This window comes from Tyto alba, unplaced genomic scaffold (genome assembly GCF_018691265.1).
Source record: "Tyto alba isolate M040663 unplaced genomic scaffold, T.alba_DEE_v4.0 Super-Scaffold_2, whole genome shotgun sequence".
In the NCBI taxonomy this organism is placed as follows: Eukaryota; Metazoa; Chordata; class Aves; order Strigiformes; family Tytonidae; genus Tyto; species Tyto alba.
In genome coordinates, this window is record NW_024881282.1 from 86,713,582 (window position 1) to 86,732,642 (window position 19,061).

General features: G+C 40.2%; 1 protein-coding gene across 4 annotated transcripts; it reads right to left on the reverse strand.

Annotated features, from left to right (window-relative positions):
- Positions 1-1,697: 1,697 nt before the first annotated feature.
- RBM17 (RNA binding motif protein 17) lies at positions 1,698-17,287 on the reverse strand. Of its 4 annotated transcripts, none has more exons than XM_032995776.2 (12): positions 17,212-17,287; positions 15,420-15,560; positions 14,089-14,205; positions 13,015-13,181; positions 10,945-11,039; positions 9,911-9,967; positions 7,207-7,348; positions 5,071-5,222; positions 4,298-4,371; positions 3,825-3,923; positions 3,431-3,503; positions 1,698-3,287 (listed from the first exon to the last, which is right to left on the reverse strand). In XM_032995776.2, exons 2-12 carry the CDS (start codon positions 15,540-15,542, stop codon positions 3,184-3,186), a joined length of 1,203 nt encoding a protein of 400 aa, XP_032851667.1. In that variant the 5' UTR covers positions 15,543-15,560; positions 17,212-17,287; the 3' UTR covers positions 1,698-3,183. The 4 variants fall into 4 exon arrangements, with proteins under 4 accessions (XP_032851667.1, XP_032851665.1, XP_042648674.1 ...); XM_032995774.2 differs by having other exon boundaries at positions 10,945-11,042; XM_042792740.1 differs by having other exon boundaries at positions 10,945-11,042; positions 17,219-17,241.
- Positions 17,288-19,061: the final 1,774 nt, after the last annotated feature.

Sequence of the window (19,061 nt, forward strand, 5' to 3'; positions counted from 1 at the left end):
ATAGGCACCTAATCTAGATTCCCAGAAGTAATGAACGGTTCATACTTAGCCCAAGAGGAGATTGAGTTATTCAGCACATTAGAGAATCCAAGTATTTACATGGGTACATAAAGCATGGAATTAAAGCTTAACTTTAGGGAATCAGGCCTAAAAAATATCATCAGCAGTATAACCAATACTGTACTGCCAATAAGGCAAATGTATCTTAACAGGCCACCATCCTCTTCATTTTCTATAAAACCAGAACCTTTTAAGGCACCACACAAAAAGAGAAACAAAAATATTGTTTCAGATCATAGTTACAATTACATACCTTACAGAAAAAGGTGGGTGCACAATTTCAAGTATGCAAACAAATACGTAAAACTTTGTAGCTGCAAGGGAGAACTCCAAATTAAGTGCTGCTGAGCCTTCTGAGAGGGCGCTGATGAATCAGATAGGCAAAAAAAAAAAATGGATGTGTAAGCAGGAAGAGCTGGAGGTGTTAAATGAAAAGTAATTTAAGAAACCACTAGAAATAGAAATAAGTCAGTAACAAGATTTCAGATGAGGCAGGAAGTAGAGAAGTAAATTCAGAACCAGATATTTAAAGGCATGCAAGATACAGCCATACCTGAGAAAGTCTGAGCCAACACATCAACACAGGCTAAGTGGAAGAATGTGCATTTCCAAAAAAAACCACTTCCTGCTAATATTATCTGTGACAAGTGAGACCTAAGGAGCTCGGTCTGTATGTCTGATCCTTTCCAGGTTTCCACACCTGTGTTATGTGTTTGCACTTGCTGTGGCAGCACCTAAAGGACAACTTCTTACGAACCACATTCCAGCTTCACGTATCTGTACATCACCCACCAGAGTGAGTATCCATAAAGAGATGGAACTAAGGCAACATACGTCTGCTAACACTTTAGAAGGAGGTATGCTTGTGCTGTCTTAATGACCCCATGGTACAGAAAAATATTTATAGCATGAATCTCCTCCAGAAAACACTAAATGAACAAATCCTCTCCCCGACATTTCCAGGGGTAAACTCTACCTATAAGTCTTCAACCACAATATGGATTTTTAGACCTAAATGGTTCAAAACTTGCCAGTAAAGCAATTCTCAGCAAATGGAAGACCTCCTAACTTCTCAAACTGAAACTGCAGAAGTTGGTATTACAGAGAAAACGGCAGAACAGCTGGTTAAAAGACACAAAAAACAGCCTGTATAACTCAGGAAATGGCTACAGCTAGTCACTCAGAACAGCAGTATTTGCTGAAATAAGAGCCATAAATAAACTATGTTGCTTAAAGCCAAATTATATTTCCAGCTAAGTTCAGACCATACTAAACCAGTTATCAGTGCTTAACTTTCTACAGCATACTGCTCAAATTATTTGACTCTTATAAGCAAATCTATGCTAATTCATATTAGGCTAATTTCTTTGTTTTAATACAAGTAGCAAAGGCCTTAAAGTGTTGCTCAAGGTCAAACAGAAAACTAACAGCAGAGGCAATAACAGAATCTAGATTCTGTTATTGCCCCAAGGTTTTAGCATTAGTCAGGCTGGTTCTTCACCTCCACTGCAGTGAGGTTTTCTAATGGTGGGTTACAGCAATTGCCAACAGCAGCACACGTGGTGTAGAAGTGACTGCCTCTGTGGGAAGGCCTTGTGCAGCAAAGGAGGACAGTAAGGAAGCCAACACACAGCAGGTAAAATACGAGTTTTTTTAAAAATTGTTTTCTGTTTTACAACCAAATGTTTGTACAGAGGTTGGTGGCACACAAGCAGACAAAAGCAAAACACAAGACCAAGGGTTTGTCATATAGATCCGCAGCCAAAACTTAATAAAAGGGCAATAACTGGTGATATTCACAGCGTTGATCAACTACAGGTCTATATCCCCTCCCCCCAATACATGTGTGTAACAGGAAAGACATCCAGCATCAGCTTTCAAACAGCTAAAATGCCCTCAGAGCACACTTCCATTTTAATATCTGCACAATTCTAGGTGCAATGGTGCACAGAGACAGCTGCCATCATTGCATAGCCACCTCTGGCCAACTCTTTGTCACATACTGTTCCCAAACAAAAAGCAAACATAAAATCAGGAGCAGAGTGCTATGTATTATCTTACATCAGATTAAAAAACAAGAAAAAATGAGTTGTAGTGTTTACTAGTTTAGTTTGTCAACTTTTCAGATTTTCATAGAATTTTTTTCCATCACCAACTACTTTGAAAACTTCCACTGGCACTCAAAAAAGATAAAGCCTAACCCTGATGTTATTTGACCTCAAATATAGAAATACACAGAGAGAGAGCAAATACCAGGCTTGAATCATTTAAACAAAAGAGTTAGTTACTTATCTGTGATGTTAGATGAAGTGAGAATCTGACAGCTGGTCAGATACAAGAATGAGTTTCCCTCGGTTCTACACAGAGCATTTCAATAACAACCTGTAATCAGTTAGCCCTGGATATTTCTAGCAAAGGCTGCTTGACAGCACAGAGCTCCTGCTCCCAGTCCACTCATTCATATCCAAATGGCTAAGGATTTTAAATTCCCTCCTCCTTCCATTTCCCTGGGTTAAATGTATATTTGCTTTGGATTTGGGAAGACAGACAGATTGATTCCTTGTTACTTTAGTCTCCGTTCTGGAATTGAAAGTATTGTCCTGGAGTCAGGAGAGAACAAGCTAGCTGCCGACTGTCCAACGACCCCAAATCACTTTGGTGTGCAGAGACGGAGGACTTACGAGAGCAAGGCTGTAACTCTGAGAGATACCATGAGGGAAGAGATGTATGGCAGCAGGCGGTCCTTTTCCAAAGCTTCCCACTTATTGTGGATGCAGCACAGGGACTCCATGATGAAGTACCAGAACAAGGAAAGCAGGAATACAGACAAAGCATCTCCTCAGCAGTGGGTTTTCAAAAGAACAAAGTCATCTGAAAGCTCAAAAAAAACAGGATCCCCAGAGCAATAAACAGAATTGTGCAATTCAAAAACACACAGACGTGAATCTTACTTTCAAAGGGCTTTATATTACAAAAAATGTAAGTCACAACGAATGCGAAAAATCCATTCAATGAGGCTTGTTTCCAGTTTGCTAGGAAAGCTACTTTTCTCTTCTTTACTCCCAGCCTACCACTGAAAACATGATTGCCAAAACAGTGACACCTCGAGCTAAATTCTTAAAATCAGACTTGCTCTGCCAGATCCAGTACTCTGAACTTGTCCAGGTTGTAGAAACAAGCCTTCACGACTCTGCCTCCAAAGTATCTTCCATTTAGATCCACAACAGCTGGAATTAAAAACAACAGGTCAGCAAGCAGCAATTTAATAAAATAAACATTTATTTAGCTAAACAGTGTAATCAGTGAGTCTGTTTAATCTCTCTACAGAAGTTAATCTCTGAGGTTCACAGGACACAATTTAGTATCCTACCTTTGATGGCAGATTCAACCCGTTCAAACTCTAAAAATATTCTTACAGCTTCATCATCAGGGGCACCAGGAATCTGAAACAAAACAGCAACCCCCCAAACCAGACATAATGAGAACAGTAGCAAAAATACTGTTCTAAATTGCCATTCTTCACAAAAGTAGTGAAAAGAACACAATAAAAAGGTTCCAAAAGCACAATACCCAGAGATTTTTGCCCAGTTTCTGACATGAAGTTTGTATTTTACAGATATGGAAAATCCAGAATCACAACACAGCAAAGGACACTGCAAGATCTTTTAATCTACGCCCCTTCTCTTGGGTAGTAATAGCCCAGTCGTGAGGAACAAGTGCCCAGTTTGCTTTCAGAGCAGCCAAAAAGACAGATTATTTCTTACCTCAAAGATGACACATTTCCCAACCTTGCCATATTTCTCGCATTCCTCCTTGGTTTCCACTTCTAGATCTTCATCCACCTCCCCAGCACCTACCATGTTCTGAAAGTTAGAAGAATAAACCCAACTCACTGGGTGTGCTCTGTACAGATGATAATCTGTACACAAATCATGGATGCATGCAACTGTCACCATGAATACTTCAAGCTTCTGTTTACCAGTCAAAAGCCACAGGAGGAGACAGTTCCCTCCTACTAAGACAAAGTAACTGTGTAATCTAAAGCAGCGTTGATCTACCGTCACAATTTGTATCTCAGGAAGACACATATGATCTCCACAATACAAAGCACCAGGTAGGTGCAGGCCAGAACCGTTTGAACTGTACAGAGTCGTTGTAACAGGAACACAGGTTTAAACATTCCAACCAGTCACGTATGATGTAAACACCAAGACATGTTCTATTACTCCCAACTTACCCTTAGTAAGACCACTTTAGTTGGGCATTTCAGTATCTCAGTCAATGGGTTAGAATCTGCTTTCTTGCCCGTTTCTGTTATGATGATAGAAGAGTTAATAATGGAATAATTTAAGATTAAAGCTCATTTAAACCTTATATCAGGGCTTTTCTCAGAATCTTACTGTTATCAAACAACAGAATAAAAGCCACAAAATGCAGTTTCATATCGGTGAGGAACAGTCATTCAGAACTCATAGCTATGTGGAAGGACAATAAACAGAGAAATCACTTCTAAAGAATACATGAATTAAGCTAGAACACTGAGGGAAATAATTCTTAAGTTCAGAATTGTATCAGATCCCCTAAGAACCAAAAATCAGATCTTCTGACTTCCAATACTTGTGGCTCAGGCAGAGTCGCTGTTCTGGTAAGCCTAGATGTTGTCCCTAAATCAGACAACAGCGGGGAAATGAGAGCAGGATCTAAGCACATGATAAGGAGAAAGCCAGCAGAAGCAGAGCGGGATCACCCTGTGAAGAGAAGAGGCTTCCAAACACTAAAGAGGACAACTGGGGAAGGGGAAGATGAGCTAAATAATTTAAATAGAGGACCACTTAAAAAAAACAGATAAAAAAGATAAATTTTCACAAGGAAGAACATTCCTCCAACTCTTACTAACATTTTCTGCATGGACAAGATGGTAAACAAAAAATCCAGGAGCTTCCACAGAGTCTGAATTATTATTTTTCCCTGACCATTTTTCACAAATGTATTGGTGTAGAACAAAATTACCTTTCTCTGCAGAATCGCCAACAATGATCTTGCCACCTCTCTTGCTCGTTTTCTCTACTGACAGTGCTGTGCTCAGCCCCTGTTCATGCTTTCCCAGCCCCTGCCCCTCTCTGAAACCATATTTCTGCATGATTTTATGAGCTACTGTCCCTCTGCAAAAAGAAAAAGCATCACTTAGTAAAGGTTTCTTACACAAAACATTAACATTGCATTTTTACAGTGCTCAAATACTCTACCCTCCTAAAATCTCATTACATAGAGACTGAAAACATAAGAGATTCTACACGACTTTACAACCTAGCAATTTCACAGCACTCTGTGAAGATGAAGTGTTACCTCTGAATTATAGATAGAAAAGCTGTCAGAGAAGTTGACTAAATAAAATAGTTCATACTTGTCCAAATACAACTCAACTTCCATTAGCAGTGCAAGTCAGCACTGTAAGCTCTACAGAATGGTTTTAGTTGGAAAGGACCTTTAAAGGTCAGATAGTCCAACCACTCTGCCGTAGGCAGGGACATCTTCCACTAGGTCAGGGTGCCAACAGTAAAACACAAAACAGATTACACCAAGGTCTATTTAGGCCAGTTTCTTCTCTTTGTCAATGGCTGCAATCAAAAGCTTAAGAGAAAAGGGAGATGTAGAATGACCTGCTTCCCACAGATCACATTCCACTATCTACTAGTTCAAAGCTGGCGTTAAGCTTTAGAGTACAAGGCTTTGCTATCCCTTCCTACACCAAATCTGGATATCCTCAGTATTTATTTAAACATGCCTCATCTTTCTGAATTTTCAAGAACATATTGAGGCAATAAAGTCCCCAACCTATTTAAAGGTACCTTTTTTGTAAGTATTATAAAAACCACCTACGCTGACAGATTTTTTAAATTCCCACTACATGAATAGATAGAATCAAAATATACCTACACATGTTGACATTTCTTTGGAGACCATAGCTAGATAGGTCAAGACACAAAAGACATGCGACGGTATAGTAGTTTACAACACGGTGAATATTCTAAGCTCAACCACCCCCATTTTACCAACAGGCATATAAGATTACACAGAAAATGCAGAATCAGTGACTACAAGACTATTTTCTAAGCATACTTATGAAACATATAAAGATACATTAAAAAATGCCAAAGAAATCTGGCTATATAATGCTGAAATGTTAAAACACTAAGTCACAGAATAAGCAGTAGCCAATTATGTGGTCGAAGTAAGGCAGGTTAGGTCTTATTTTTAGCAGTTCCTTCAGTGAAGTGAAGGTCCCAGGGTATTGCTAACTAGAGGCGGTAACAATGCATAAACTGGTCCAACAGTACTGATATTGGCTATCCTTTCTCTGAATAATGTAAAAAACAAACAAAAAAAAAAAACAACAAAAAAAACCCCAAACCACACCAAACCAAAAGAAAAACACATTTCTATAAAAGAAACTGCATGAAAAATTGACTCCAAAATGGAAATGCAGTGTAATAATGTAATAAACTGCACTTTTATGTCTGTGTTCCTCTTGGATATGGTTTTGACTACAATGAGGCTGCATTTCCGCAACACCCAATCCGATTGATAAGAGGGGCATAGCTAACCACTACACCTTGCAAATGAGGTCTTTAAGCTGTTTTTAAGTATAAATTTGATGTCGCTTTTGTTGTCACAGTAGTGACATAAGCATTATACACAATGCTAGTCCAGCCACAGCTGCCACATTCATGCAAATATGCTTTGAATTTCTGAACAAACAAACAAAGCAGAGCTGAAATGACTTGCCCATTGGTACATAGCAAATTTAAGACAAAGCTGGAAAAGAAATCTAGAGGAACATGCCATCTGTGTTTTCCTGTACACTACATTAGCTTGGCTTGTACCAGCCATAAACACTTTGTACTGGAGTGTGGTTCAGAACTCGCTTAAAAGCACAGCCTTGAGTGCAACCACCTCAAATGAATTTCTCTTGACTGAGTAAATCCACTGCTTTTTCTGTATCCTGCCAGTTAGGACTACGCACTCAGACTAACCACATACATGCAATGGGTTGTGATCTTCTCTACTGACAAACTATTTTAACTTTTGGTTTCCACCACTTTCTAATGTCTTTTTCCACAAAATGTGCATAAGTCAATCATTTACCCCATGTTAGCAAGGAAAGAGTTGCTAGGTCCCGTGGGAGAACGAGGTCTTTCTGGCTCATCATACACTGGAGGAGGAATAGCTGCTTTGGAAGATGGTGCCCGAGGTCTTGACTCCTCTTCATATGGAAATGATGCTACAGCTGAAGAAAACAGACATTTGTTTTTTCACTAAAATACTTTGCATGAACTACTTGAACTTACAAACACTAGAGTACTATGCCTTCAATCTAACTCACTTACAGACAACTTTTCATCTGCAAGTTGTACTTTTTCTGCTTTAATACTAACAAATTACAAAAAAGGAGTCTTCCGCATAAATCCAAATGAGAAGAATGTTGCCTTTACACATGATTCATAGAATGGTTCGGGTTGGAAGGGATCTTGAAAGGTCATCTATTCCAACTCACCCTGCAATGAGCAAGGACATCTTTAACTAGACCAGGTTGCTCAAAGCCCCATCCAACCTGACTTGGGAATGTTTCCAGGGATGGGGCATCTACCACCTCTCTGGGCAACCTGTGCCAGTGCCTCGCCACCCTCATCATAAAAAATTTCTTCCTTATGTCCAATCTAAAACTAACCACCTTTAGTTTAAAGACATTACCCCATACCCTATTGCAACAAGCCCTATTAAAAAGTCCCTCCTCATCTTTCTTATAAGCCCCCTTTAAGCCCTGGGAGGCCGCTCGAAGGTCTCCCCAGAGCCTTCTCTTCTCCAGGCTGAACCCCCCCAACTCTCTCAGCCCGGCCCCCCAGGGGAGCTGCTCCAGCCCCCCCAGCATCTCCGTGGCCTCCTCTGGCCCCGCTCGAGCAGCTCCGGGTCCTTCTGCTGTTGGGGGCCCCCGAGCTGGCCCCAGCACTGCAGGGGGGTCTCCCCAGAGCGGAGCAGAGGGGGAGAATCCCCTCCCTGGCCCTGCTGCCCCCCCTGCTCTGGCTGCAGCCCAGGGCACAGGTGGTTTTCTGGGCTGCGAGCGCACGTTGCCAGCTCACGTGCAGCTTTTCATCCACCGAACACACACTGCTTTAATATCCCCTCATCTCTCCCCCTCTCAGAAACAAGTTTTGAATTGAGTTATTCTGGATTTTCCTCACAGGACATACAATGAGATTGTATCCATAGGTCTACAATGCATTTATTAACCTCTTACCAAATGGAGAAAAGAAACACTAAGAGGCCACCTGCATGACAATGCGTTTATCCAGACAGAGGGCAAGCAAACTTAAAAGCCCCATTCATCAGGAATAGAATTATGACAAAAATGGATCAACACACAGAGCCGGGGGCCCGAGGACTGTAAAGAAAAGTACACTGTACATTTACGCAAGGGAGAAATCAGTCTATTAAAAAGAATGAATGCAACCCAAAGCAAAGTATTTATACAATCTTAAGAGATCTGACAGTTTCTCAACTGCAACTTTTCCTGGGGGATGGAGATATATACATCTATCTAGATACCACAATTATACTGATTAGATTATTAAACTACTGTCCATTGACAAATCAAATGGCAAAATGTAAAAAAAATTGTAAAAAAAAATTGTACCGAATACTGAAGAAAACGTGCAGAACGCACTTTTGAATGTACGTACAAACTTTTAGACTGACTTCATTTTAGATTATTTTCTTCTGAACTGGTGCTTGTATCTTACCAAATAAAATGTCAGATGTGAAGTTTGGAGATGTCATATGAGGAAGAAAAAATCCCTATTTAAGCATCAGATGTACTGGACTATGGGACTTCTGCTACAGCAATATTTTCTCAGGTTTTTGCAGCCTAGCTTTGAGCATCAAGTAACAAGCAGTACAAAGGTTTCCTTGTGAGATCATGTCACATTTTGAAAGCTCTCTCCCTCAGGATATTTTGACCATTTCCAGCCTATATTTTGCTTTTCCTTGACACTGCTCAATTGCTCTTATTTATTTACTCAAAACAATCTCTTTCTGTTTGCAATGTTTACACACTTCAAATGCTTTCACTATTATATCATTCACTTACTCCTCCAAGCTTCATTTTTAAAAATTTGAATCTTCTAATAAATAAAATCAGGACTCCCAAAGGGAAGTTTGTGTGCATAAGATTCTTTTTTCTTATTATTTTTTAATGTACACGACCATGCTGTTCATTATTTTAATTTAAAAATTTAAGACAATTAGTCATGTAAAAATTGGAAGTTTTCTTCTTATAGCAAGATTATGCCATCTAGTGGACAACTGCAATCTTCAAGCTATCTTCACTGAGGGAAATCCTAGTGCACACACCTCTTTAGCAAATACTGCATCCCTCAAAAACACAAAATGCTGTCTGTGGTGCATAACTCCTTCAGAAAAGATATTCATAAAGTACCTCCTAAAGCAAAGGGTAATGGAAAAATTTCCCTCTCCATGCTGTAGAGGTTTTTAATCTACACAGAGAAACCTGTCTGCAACATTTCTTCTTTCACGTCAGAAATGAGTAACTGAATGTGGTTATAACATACCAGGCTTGCCAAACCACAGAAAGAATCCTTTAGAACAGAGATGTGAGGCACAATAGTATCGTGGGTTCCCTGCAGCTTTCCCCCAACAACAAAGGACTAATACAAGTTCTTCTGCCACAAAGAATGGTATGGGAGAGCAGCAGGACAACGTAACTGAATAGAAGGTCGAGTGAAAAATAAACATCACTGCTAGGTTTTAGAGAACAGGATTTTGGTGTACTTACGTTCTTTGTCCTTCTCAACAAGAGAAGTGGGTGGTGCAATGGCAGCTCCTCCCATACCTATGAGCAAAACGGAAGACACCACATTTGTATTATTAAGTTCTGCTGCTCAGAATAGCTTCACTGAATCTTAACACAGCTGCTGGCTCCTTACCAGCCAGTTCTTAACATACATCTCTCAACAGAAGAGTAGCAAGAAAGCAGTCTGAGAAGTTCCAATAGTGGTAAACTCAAAACAAATGAAAGGCACATCAAGGGAGACAACATCAAACTGCAGTGATGTACTACATATGGTGTCTATCATAAACATGTTTCATAGGATTTCAAAATTAAATACTGCAGTGAAACAAATTTTCAGTTCTAAAACTGCTCAATCAAACCGAACGAGAAAGAGAATCTGTTCAAGATTAACTACATTTTCAAAACAGTAAAGTACAAAGCTCCTTCCATATTTTAATGAGCAACCTTTTAATGTAGTCCCAAATCTCCAAGGCAGAGTATTTTAAATGTCCCATCAGAAATTTTCTTTTTTAAAATAACAACAGACCTGAATTATTTACTGTAACTCTGTTGCTGAAAGAGAATAAAGTTTAATTTTATTCATGCAAAGACATCTCTCATCACCCAGATCCACATCTTTTAACTATTTCTAAGAGCATTCAGATAACATGCAGGACTGGCAAGCTTTAATAGTGAAAACTCAACAGTGATCCTCACAGTCTATCTCCTGCCTCAGCCCCTTTATGGAACCTACACCATGCAGAAACTTAAAACAGGTATCTACAAACTAATGTAAAAAGAGGTCTTTTCACAAATAATTTAGCTGCCATCTGCCTCCATGGAAAGAACAGTTTTCTGCATTACAACAGTTATGTGTAATAAAATGCTAGGTTTATTCTAAAGGCTCAGAAATAACAGTATACTTCTCAGCTGAGAACAGAGAAATACAGATTCCATGAAACAGGAACAGTATTACGAATTCCTCTCCCCAGCTGTTTCCCCTCTTTCCCCATCAAAAACTTAAGCATCTCCCTTACTTCTTTTTCGTCTCTCTCTTTCATAATCTTCATCTTCATCAGAATCTGGATCTGGTCTTCTCGAAAACCCACTGGCCTCATGTCTGTCTTTACGTCTTCTAGGAGACACAGTACGTTAGGATAAGAAACCATCAAAGGTAACTCTCTGCTTTAATCTGTGATACCACGTTTGAAGTGCGAATCACGCTGCTATGCTCTAATTGGCATTTTATAATGTTTTCCACGAAGGTGCAAATAAACACCTTTACTTCTTGTTTCTTTACTTTTATTCTCATGAAGTAATTTTTGTAAAATATAAGATGGATCCAAAGCAGTATCACATCCCCCTTGCAAGTCAGCCAAGAATAATACCTGGAAATGAGGAAGCATCTGAATAAATCTAGTCCAAACTGACTATGGTCACTGAATAACTACAATGGAAGAGGTTTTGAATGGAATCGAGAACAAGGTAACAGACACATTAATCAATCACCCCGCTTTGAACAGAACTCCATTTTCAATTCCCCACCACAGGCTATACAAGATGTTACAATTTACTCAGTCAATGAAAAACAAACAAACAAACAAAAAAAAACAGAACAAACCCAAAAAATCATCACACTTAAACAGCAGATTATTGAGATGTTAGCTTGGCAATTAAAATAAGGTTCAGACAAGTTATTAAAACTTGTAACATTAGGTGAGAAATGTTTCAACAATCATTTGCACTTCAACTGTTATTTATTATGATCATGGCATTACTCATTTTAATACTTCAGAAAAAGGAAAAGTATTTTCTCAAAACACCAAGAGCATAGCTTGGGGCATAAATCAGATCTCATTCCTAGCACATCCATCAAAACTGTGCTACAAGATGCTAAAAAAACCTCACTAATACAGAACCAGACAAAATTTCTGAATCTCGTAAATTTAAAACAAACGTACACTCTGTTCAATCACCCAGGTTATCACAAAGCATACATCTGATGCAGGTTTGGCCAAGATTGTTTCCTCAATTTTAAATCAGAATGTACTATATATCTTTCACTTCCTCTCTCTAATTTCATACATAAAGACTACTCTCTTGGTCCACATACAACAAGTACAAGCGTGACTAAATAGACATCAGTGCTGAAGCTGTGGAAATGACAGCCCAGATTTCTGAGATCTTGCATGCTAGTTGAAGTGTGAGAGTCTCAGGCATTCCTCCCCCACCAGAACAATGAAGATATAATGGAGAGAAGACAGAGAAGCCCAAATGACTAGAAATATTAATTTCCACAATCTAAACCAGGCAACAGAATATCCTTCTTGTGGTTCCACAGACTTTAGATGATTCATAACGTGAAGAAACCAGATTATTATTTTAATTTAAAATAAGCAAATATAATCTTACTGCCTGGCTGGCAGATGTTTTACTACCTATTTCAATAGGACATGGAATCTGCATTCAACTTCTTTAATATGATTAGAGATTTCTTATTCTAAGGAAAGGGTATTAAGGTAACCAAAAAAAAGTAGTATTTTCTTTTGTCCAGAGACAAAGGAGTAATAAATATACAATTAACTTAAACTGAATGCAGAATATTAAAAAAGAAAATGCAACTACGCCTCTCAAAGGCTGAGCTAGCTACATCTTTAAAACTGAAACGCACTCATGTATTGGTTTGGAGTGTTTAAAAGCAGAAAGGATGGCTTATCACTGAGTGTTGGTAGGTACTTCTGTAGTCATGTTATACTGACAACAAATGCTCTAAAATATCTGCAAGGTCAAAGTCTGATAGTGATGCATGAAGTACCAAAATACTGCTGCTACTATTGAAATAAAGTACATGTAGAAAAATTTAACACGTCTTTCAGTCAAAGAGGCTGTGAACATGAGAAATCCTGTAATTTTAGCACTACCAGGCAATTTTAGTCAGAGTATTAAAACTTATTAATTAAAACATTGCATTTGTTTCTACAAGCACACAGTACTCTTCACAAGCCCTTTAAGAATTTACCTGAAACTGTTTAGAGGGATAAAACTAATGGATTTGTCTATTCTTCAACTAATTGCCAGTATGTCATGAGTTTAAACAAAAGCCTTACTTTTCCCTTTCTTCAATCTCCTTTTGCCTCTCCAGCTCACGCTGCCTCTGTCGTTCCTCTCTTTGACGTTTTACCACTTTTTCATAGTCATTTGGGAACATGGGATCATACTCATCCGCCAAAGGAATCAACACATCTCCCGCAGAAAAGCCACTAGGTACAGGATCCTTACAAAAGAAAAAGAATTTTTTTCAGTTGAGATCTGAAAACATCTAGTTGGACACTAAGAGTTTAACACTTCCTTCTCACTCCCAACAAGACAAAACTCAAGTCTTGACTTCCATAATGTCAGATAATATTCTAATCCTACTGGTACTAGAAGAAATTTCGCTTTACTTAACATTTCACCCAGTCTCTCACTATCTCAGTTTTTTCCATGAAGAATCGCTCCCACCCACTCCCCCTGCCAAATACAAAGCAGCAGCAACTCAGCATGGACAAGAAGTTTTCAAAACCCATTAATCCATTATAAGAAGTATTATGGCATCTTGCTGTTTCAACCATCTGCCAAGGGTCCTCCCACTCAATCTCATCAGTCTTTTTTATCATCTGCTATTAATAAAATACTAACACAGGTGCACATACTTTTCTCTTGTCTGAAATAAATATTTCAGAACCATCACCTCTGAGTAAGTTTCAGGGAGAAAGTTTCTTTTGATTCCTTACCACAAGAAATCCATTTTAAAAGGTCAGGTGGCTTTTCTTTTAAGTTGATTGTTATACATGTCCAGTTCCAGCACTGGTGCAATCACAATTACATTCATTACATACAAGACCAAATTGCTGTCTTGCAAAGTACTTTAAAGCTGTCCAGGAGAAATACGCTAGGAACACTGATCTATTTTAACTGCACATTAACCTTCATAATTCCATGTTGCATCACATGGAAGTTGTATTTAGTTGAAACGTTCATTAAGTAAAACTTCTGAGCAGAGGAAATAAATTTCAGAAAATGATCACTTCTTTGACCACTAGGAAAGACAATGAAAAAACTAAAAATACAGACTGCAGTCAGGGAATTCCAATCCCAAAACATTTGTTAACAGCTGGACTTTATAGCTGGCTTGATCTTACCTTTAACCCAGCTGCTACATGAGGTGGTGTGTCCACAATCTGTCTCTCATCAGAAGAGCTACCTCGTTTCAGGTCAATCACCGGAGCAAGGACTGTTGTTTGTTTTGTTCTCTGACTCTAAAAAATCACCAAAACACAAAATGTCTCAAAAAGATAGCAAAACAGTTTTCTAAAAAGAAGCTTGCTTTGTATACTTGCAGCTGGTATCTCCAATTTTTTTTTTTAATGGATGAAAACTAGTCTCAAATTCCTCATTGTGCAAAGCTCAATATACAATTTCTCTTCAGTTTATCAACATACAGTAATTCTCAACATTTCTAACAAACCTTGACATGGATAACTAAGTTTATGTCACGTTTAGCAGTGGCAAAGGCTGCTCGGTTCCAAGACAGATGCTTGCTACCTATGGTTAAAGAGCTGCTACACAAATACAGATCTGATGCAATATTTCAAAGAACACTTCAGTGAAACCAGTGTGTACCTTCCTCTTCTTAAGCAAGTGAGATCAGACTTTGTGCATGCAGTAGAACATACAGTGGTAGGTGAATGGTCCTCAGGTTGGATTAAGACCAGAAACACACATTAAAAATTCAGACCATCTCTTCAGATGACTTTGAACCATCTTTTTTTTTTTTTTTACAGAAGGTGCTCAGACTTATTTTGAAGATCTACTGTTCTTCATATTTTATCATCTGGTAAATGTATTAAACTATTTTGATCTCTGAATTTTCTAATCCTATTCTATTATCAGTCTATGTATACAGTGTGTATCAGTTACATAAACAAGAAATATATCTAATACAGTAGCCATTCAGATGTCATTCATGCAGGTTGTTCCAAGTATCAACTAAATCCTGCCCTTCATTTTAGCAGCATAAATCAGGAGTAATTCCAGTGAAAAAATACTGTGCCTACTTAAGTATTTGGTATCAATGCTACTAGTTCTTTTTTAATTATGTAATCTCACTCTAGAACCTAGACACCACAAAGAACACATCCTGCCTGAATTGAAATATCAACACTGCTTGAAGAAAAATGGTGAAATACTGTAGCAATAAAAAGAGAAAATGGCTCTGTCACAGTTTAAGCTCAAGTAATTACCTGGCACTCCTTCTCCCTTTCATGTACACTGGAAATGCTTTCTGCAAAAACTTCTAATGCATGACAATTTCCCCCCTCCCTCGGTTTTGCTAGGCTACTCACTACACACTCATAGACAAACCCCAGCAAAATTACCCCAAACTGGTATTCTAAGGTCACAAACTTTCCTCAATGCTCCAAGCAGAAAAGAAGTTTGAAAAATAGAAAGCAAAAATACAACGGGACTATACCTTTGCTTGTGTGAGAGCTGCTTTCTTCACCTGCAATTGAGATTGTAGTAGTTTGAAATTTTTGGACCAGCCTTCTGTTTTAGAATCGCTGGTCTCAACTCCCAAGTCATCGTAAAGGGACATTTTCTCTTCAATATAAAACTGAAAGACAGAAGAAAAAATCCACATGACATAACAAACCTATGTCCAGGGCTTATTTGCTGCTAGTTTGTATATGTTTGTACACCATATTTTTATGTACCTTTTTTCCAACAGCCAGAGAAAATTCAAAGTAATACTATTTTTCTGGTAATGAATACTATTCAGGTATTAACAAGTGTTGGAAACAGGTTCCTAAGATTACATTTGTAGCATTAGATATCAACCATTTCAGGCTTTGAAGAAGTTATGCTGTAGTCCACACTGGTATTTTGATGTTGACAAAGAAATTCAACACTATGTATCACACGAGGGTCAAGACTTCCAAAACAAACACAAAGGAATTATTGTTTCTGCTGACCTTAAAAATTATCCACACAAACACAGTGACATTTCAATCATCTTGAACTTCACTATTTTTTTGCATCACTCTAAAGAATTATCTTATACCATTTATTAGAGTATTATTAACTATTTGCAAAACATTTAAATACCTCTCAAATATGCAGAACTTATATCAGCACACACACATATATACATATATAAAAAAACTAGCTAGGTAACAACATCAAAAACATGACATGAAATGCATCACTTTGTCTGATATTGCATCTGACATTAACGGAAGAGAACATTTGAACGCAATGAAAGGTCTGTCACCTGTGGAACAACCTATAAGATCATTATTTAGTCTCTGATAGGCCTGGATTACAGTATCTTCACCCAAAATATTTAATTTCTTAATTTACTGAAGGATCAAACATGACTAACAGTCTGCAGGGAAAGCTTATAGACTCATCAGCAAGATCTTGATCTCACAGATCTGACAGATACTTATATTTGAGGAAACCTGCCTGACATATAGGTGATGACTGTTGCTACATATGTGCCTTTTGACTTTAAAGCTGTGGACAGTCTCAAAGGCAGCAGACAACAACTACATTACAACTCCAAAAGATGGCAAGCTCAGCAAAAAAAAAAAAAATCTTTAAAAAAACCCAGCAATTCAATCCTGAGGTGTCATACGAACAGGGGCTCAGCAGAAGAGAATTCACTACAAGAAAATGGAGGGGGGGGGGGGAGGTTGCACTTGTTGGAGATTATTAAACATAAGGCACAGGGAGTCAAACGTTTAGGGAAATAGAAAGCATATGGGAACAGAATGAGAACAGGGCACAACAATTCCCACCTGCCGCCTGGGAAGTGAAGTTTACGCGGTAAACGCGGCTCGTCTGGGGCAGATGAGCACTTGGGGCACGTTATGCTACGCGTACGGATAGAGGGAGGGTGCAGCTATCGCGGGAAAGGGGCTTTTTGTCCCAACGTCTGGAGGGGAGGGGGGGGGTGCACCACAGCCCGGAGTGGAGGGGGGGCACAGGGAAGCAAAGCAGAGGGGCTGTAACCACGCCAAAAGAAAGAGAAGCACCGTTATTTCGTTATTTTCGTTACTGCCCCTCCCGCAGCCGGAGGGAGCCGAGGCCCGGGGGCTAACACCCTTCCCCCCCCCCCTCCACTCTCCACACGGGCCTAAACTCCCCCAGGGGAGCAGCCGCACGGCCGAAGCTGCTGAAAGGGAACAACCGCCTGCCCTGCCTCCCCACAACCCCTTCCCGGGCAGGCGCGGCCGGGCCGGGCCCCGCCATTCCCCGCTCACCCCTCACCGCGCCGCCGCCATCAGCCGGCCGCTAAGGCAGCCGGGAAGGACGGCGCCTGCGCGCTGCCGCCCGCCCCGTCCCGCTCGGCCAATGGGGGCGCCCGGCGCGCCGCGGCAGCGCCGCCATTGTACCGCCCCCTGGCGGAGGGAAGCGGGCGCAGCAGCCCCTTCCTTCTCTTCCTCCCTCCCTCTCTCCTTCCCGCCCTCTCTCCCTCCCTCCTTCTCTCCCTCCCTCCTTCTCTCCCTCCCTCCCTCCCTCTCTCTCTACCCAGTTCGCACCAGTATAGCACTGGGGAGGGAGCCCTACATCCCACCCCATCCCACCGCTAGGCCCGAGGGGTGGTGCTCTGATCGCGGAAAGGAGGGAATGGAGGAAGCGTTCGGGTTCCTGACCTCCCCCTGCACATGTAGCCCTCAGGAAGGTGCCAGAGCCACAGCAGAGCCCCCTCTTCCCTGCCTGGTGCAAGGAGGGGCCGGGCTCTGCCTGCTTGCACTTCAGATTTCTACCTGCACCTCAGCATTCCTGCACCTCAGACTTCACAGGACGTTTCAGCAGCAGGACGGGGCGGGATGCAGCAAAGTGTGGAACGGGGATGAATTCTCCAGAGGCAGAAAGATGACAGTTAATTGCACAGACAGGTTTTCATCACGGGTGTGAAGTTTGGGATCCTGGTTTCCTCAGTGCCCCCCAAAAAACAAGTTCTTTTTGGCTTTCACAATGCACATTGAGTGTAATTGGCGCGCTGAGCTTTGTTTCCCTCCTCATGCTGGGAATCCAGTCCCTGAGGTGCCTTGGGGGTCCTGTAACGGGGCGAGACAGCAATACTGGTGGGGTCTGGGATCCCCCCCCCCCCAACTGCGATAACCCTGGAGTTTTGAGTCCTGTGCTGTGGTGGTGGATTGCAGACCCTCTGGAGGAGTTTCCAACTGAGTGGAACGAGGTGAGAGCCATTCATCCCACAGTCTGCGTGTGGTGTTTGGCAGGTCTCTACAACATTCCCTGCAATGACCCTTTTAAAGAAGTTGCATGAAACCATGAAAATAGAGACGGCAACAATAAACACAAAGTTTATTTTGTCAGGATGTTTTAATGACAAACAGCAAATACTTTCAGATGCTCCATATAGAACACATAAAGAAAGCTCCTTCAAATCCCAGTGGCAACAGCCATATGAAACCCCACATTAGTTCTGCACTCAGAATTTGAATGATTGTTAAATGCTGTCTGGGTTTTTCAGGTTTAAGAGCCTGAGATGAGAGAAGCAATAATCATTATAGCTGAATTGTGAGGTTTTAGGGAAATGGAACTGAGCGTAGAGGTATGTCCCTGCAATATGATGAACTGTCACTGACCTTTACTTAGTTGGAGCTATGCTGGAGTTTGAAGCAGATTTAGGAATTTGATCGGCAGAGGGCAGGACTGTATTTATGTCCATCACTGTATTTTCTCTGTATGTTTTATCTGTTCAGCATGTTCTCTATACTGTATTTCTATATACTGTATTTCTAACTCTTTAAGAAATCTGTGGTAGCTCCCTGAATGAGTGATCTGACAGCTTGCCTCCTTGGTCATTCAGCATTTCCAATTACTTGCCAAGTAAACCTTAATTTTTTGGGGAAAAAATTGAGACAATAATATGAAACTCTTCTGAGTTTGACAACACAGATGTAGTGAAAAAGTTAGGAAGAAAGAAAATTTATACTCATTTCCCATCAAGTGAATTTCCAAAATCCCCATGTTTGTTACCATTTTACTGTGCCACAACTCCCACTAATACTGAGGTCACTGAATAACTGTGATATTGCAAAGTATTTGGCTATTAGAAGTATTTATAGCCTTATGTCATTTG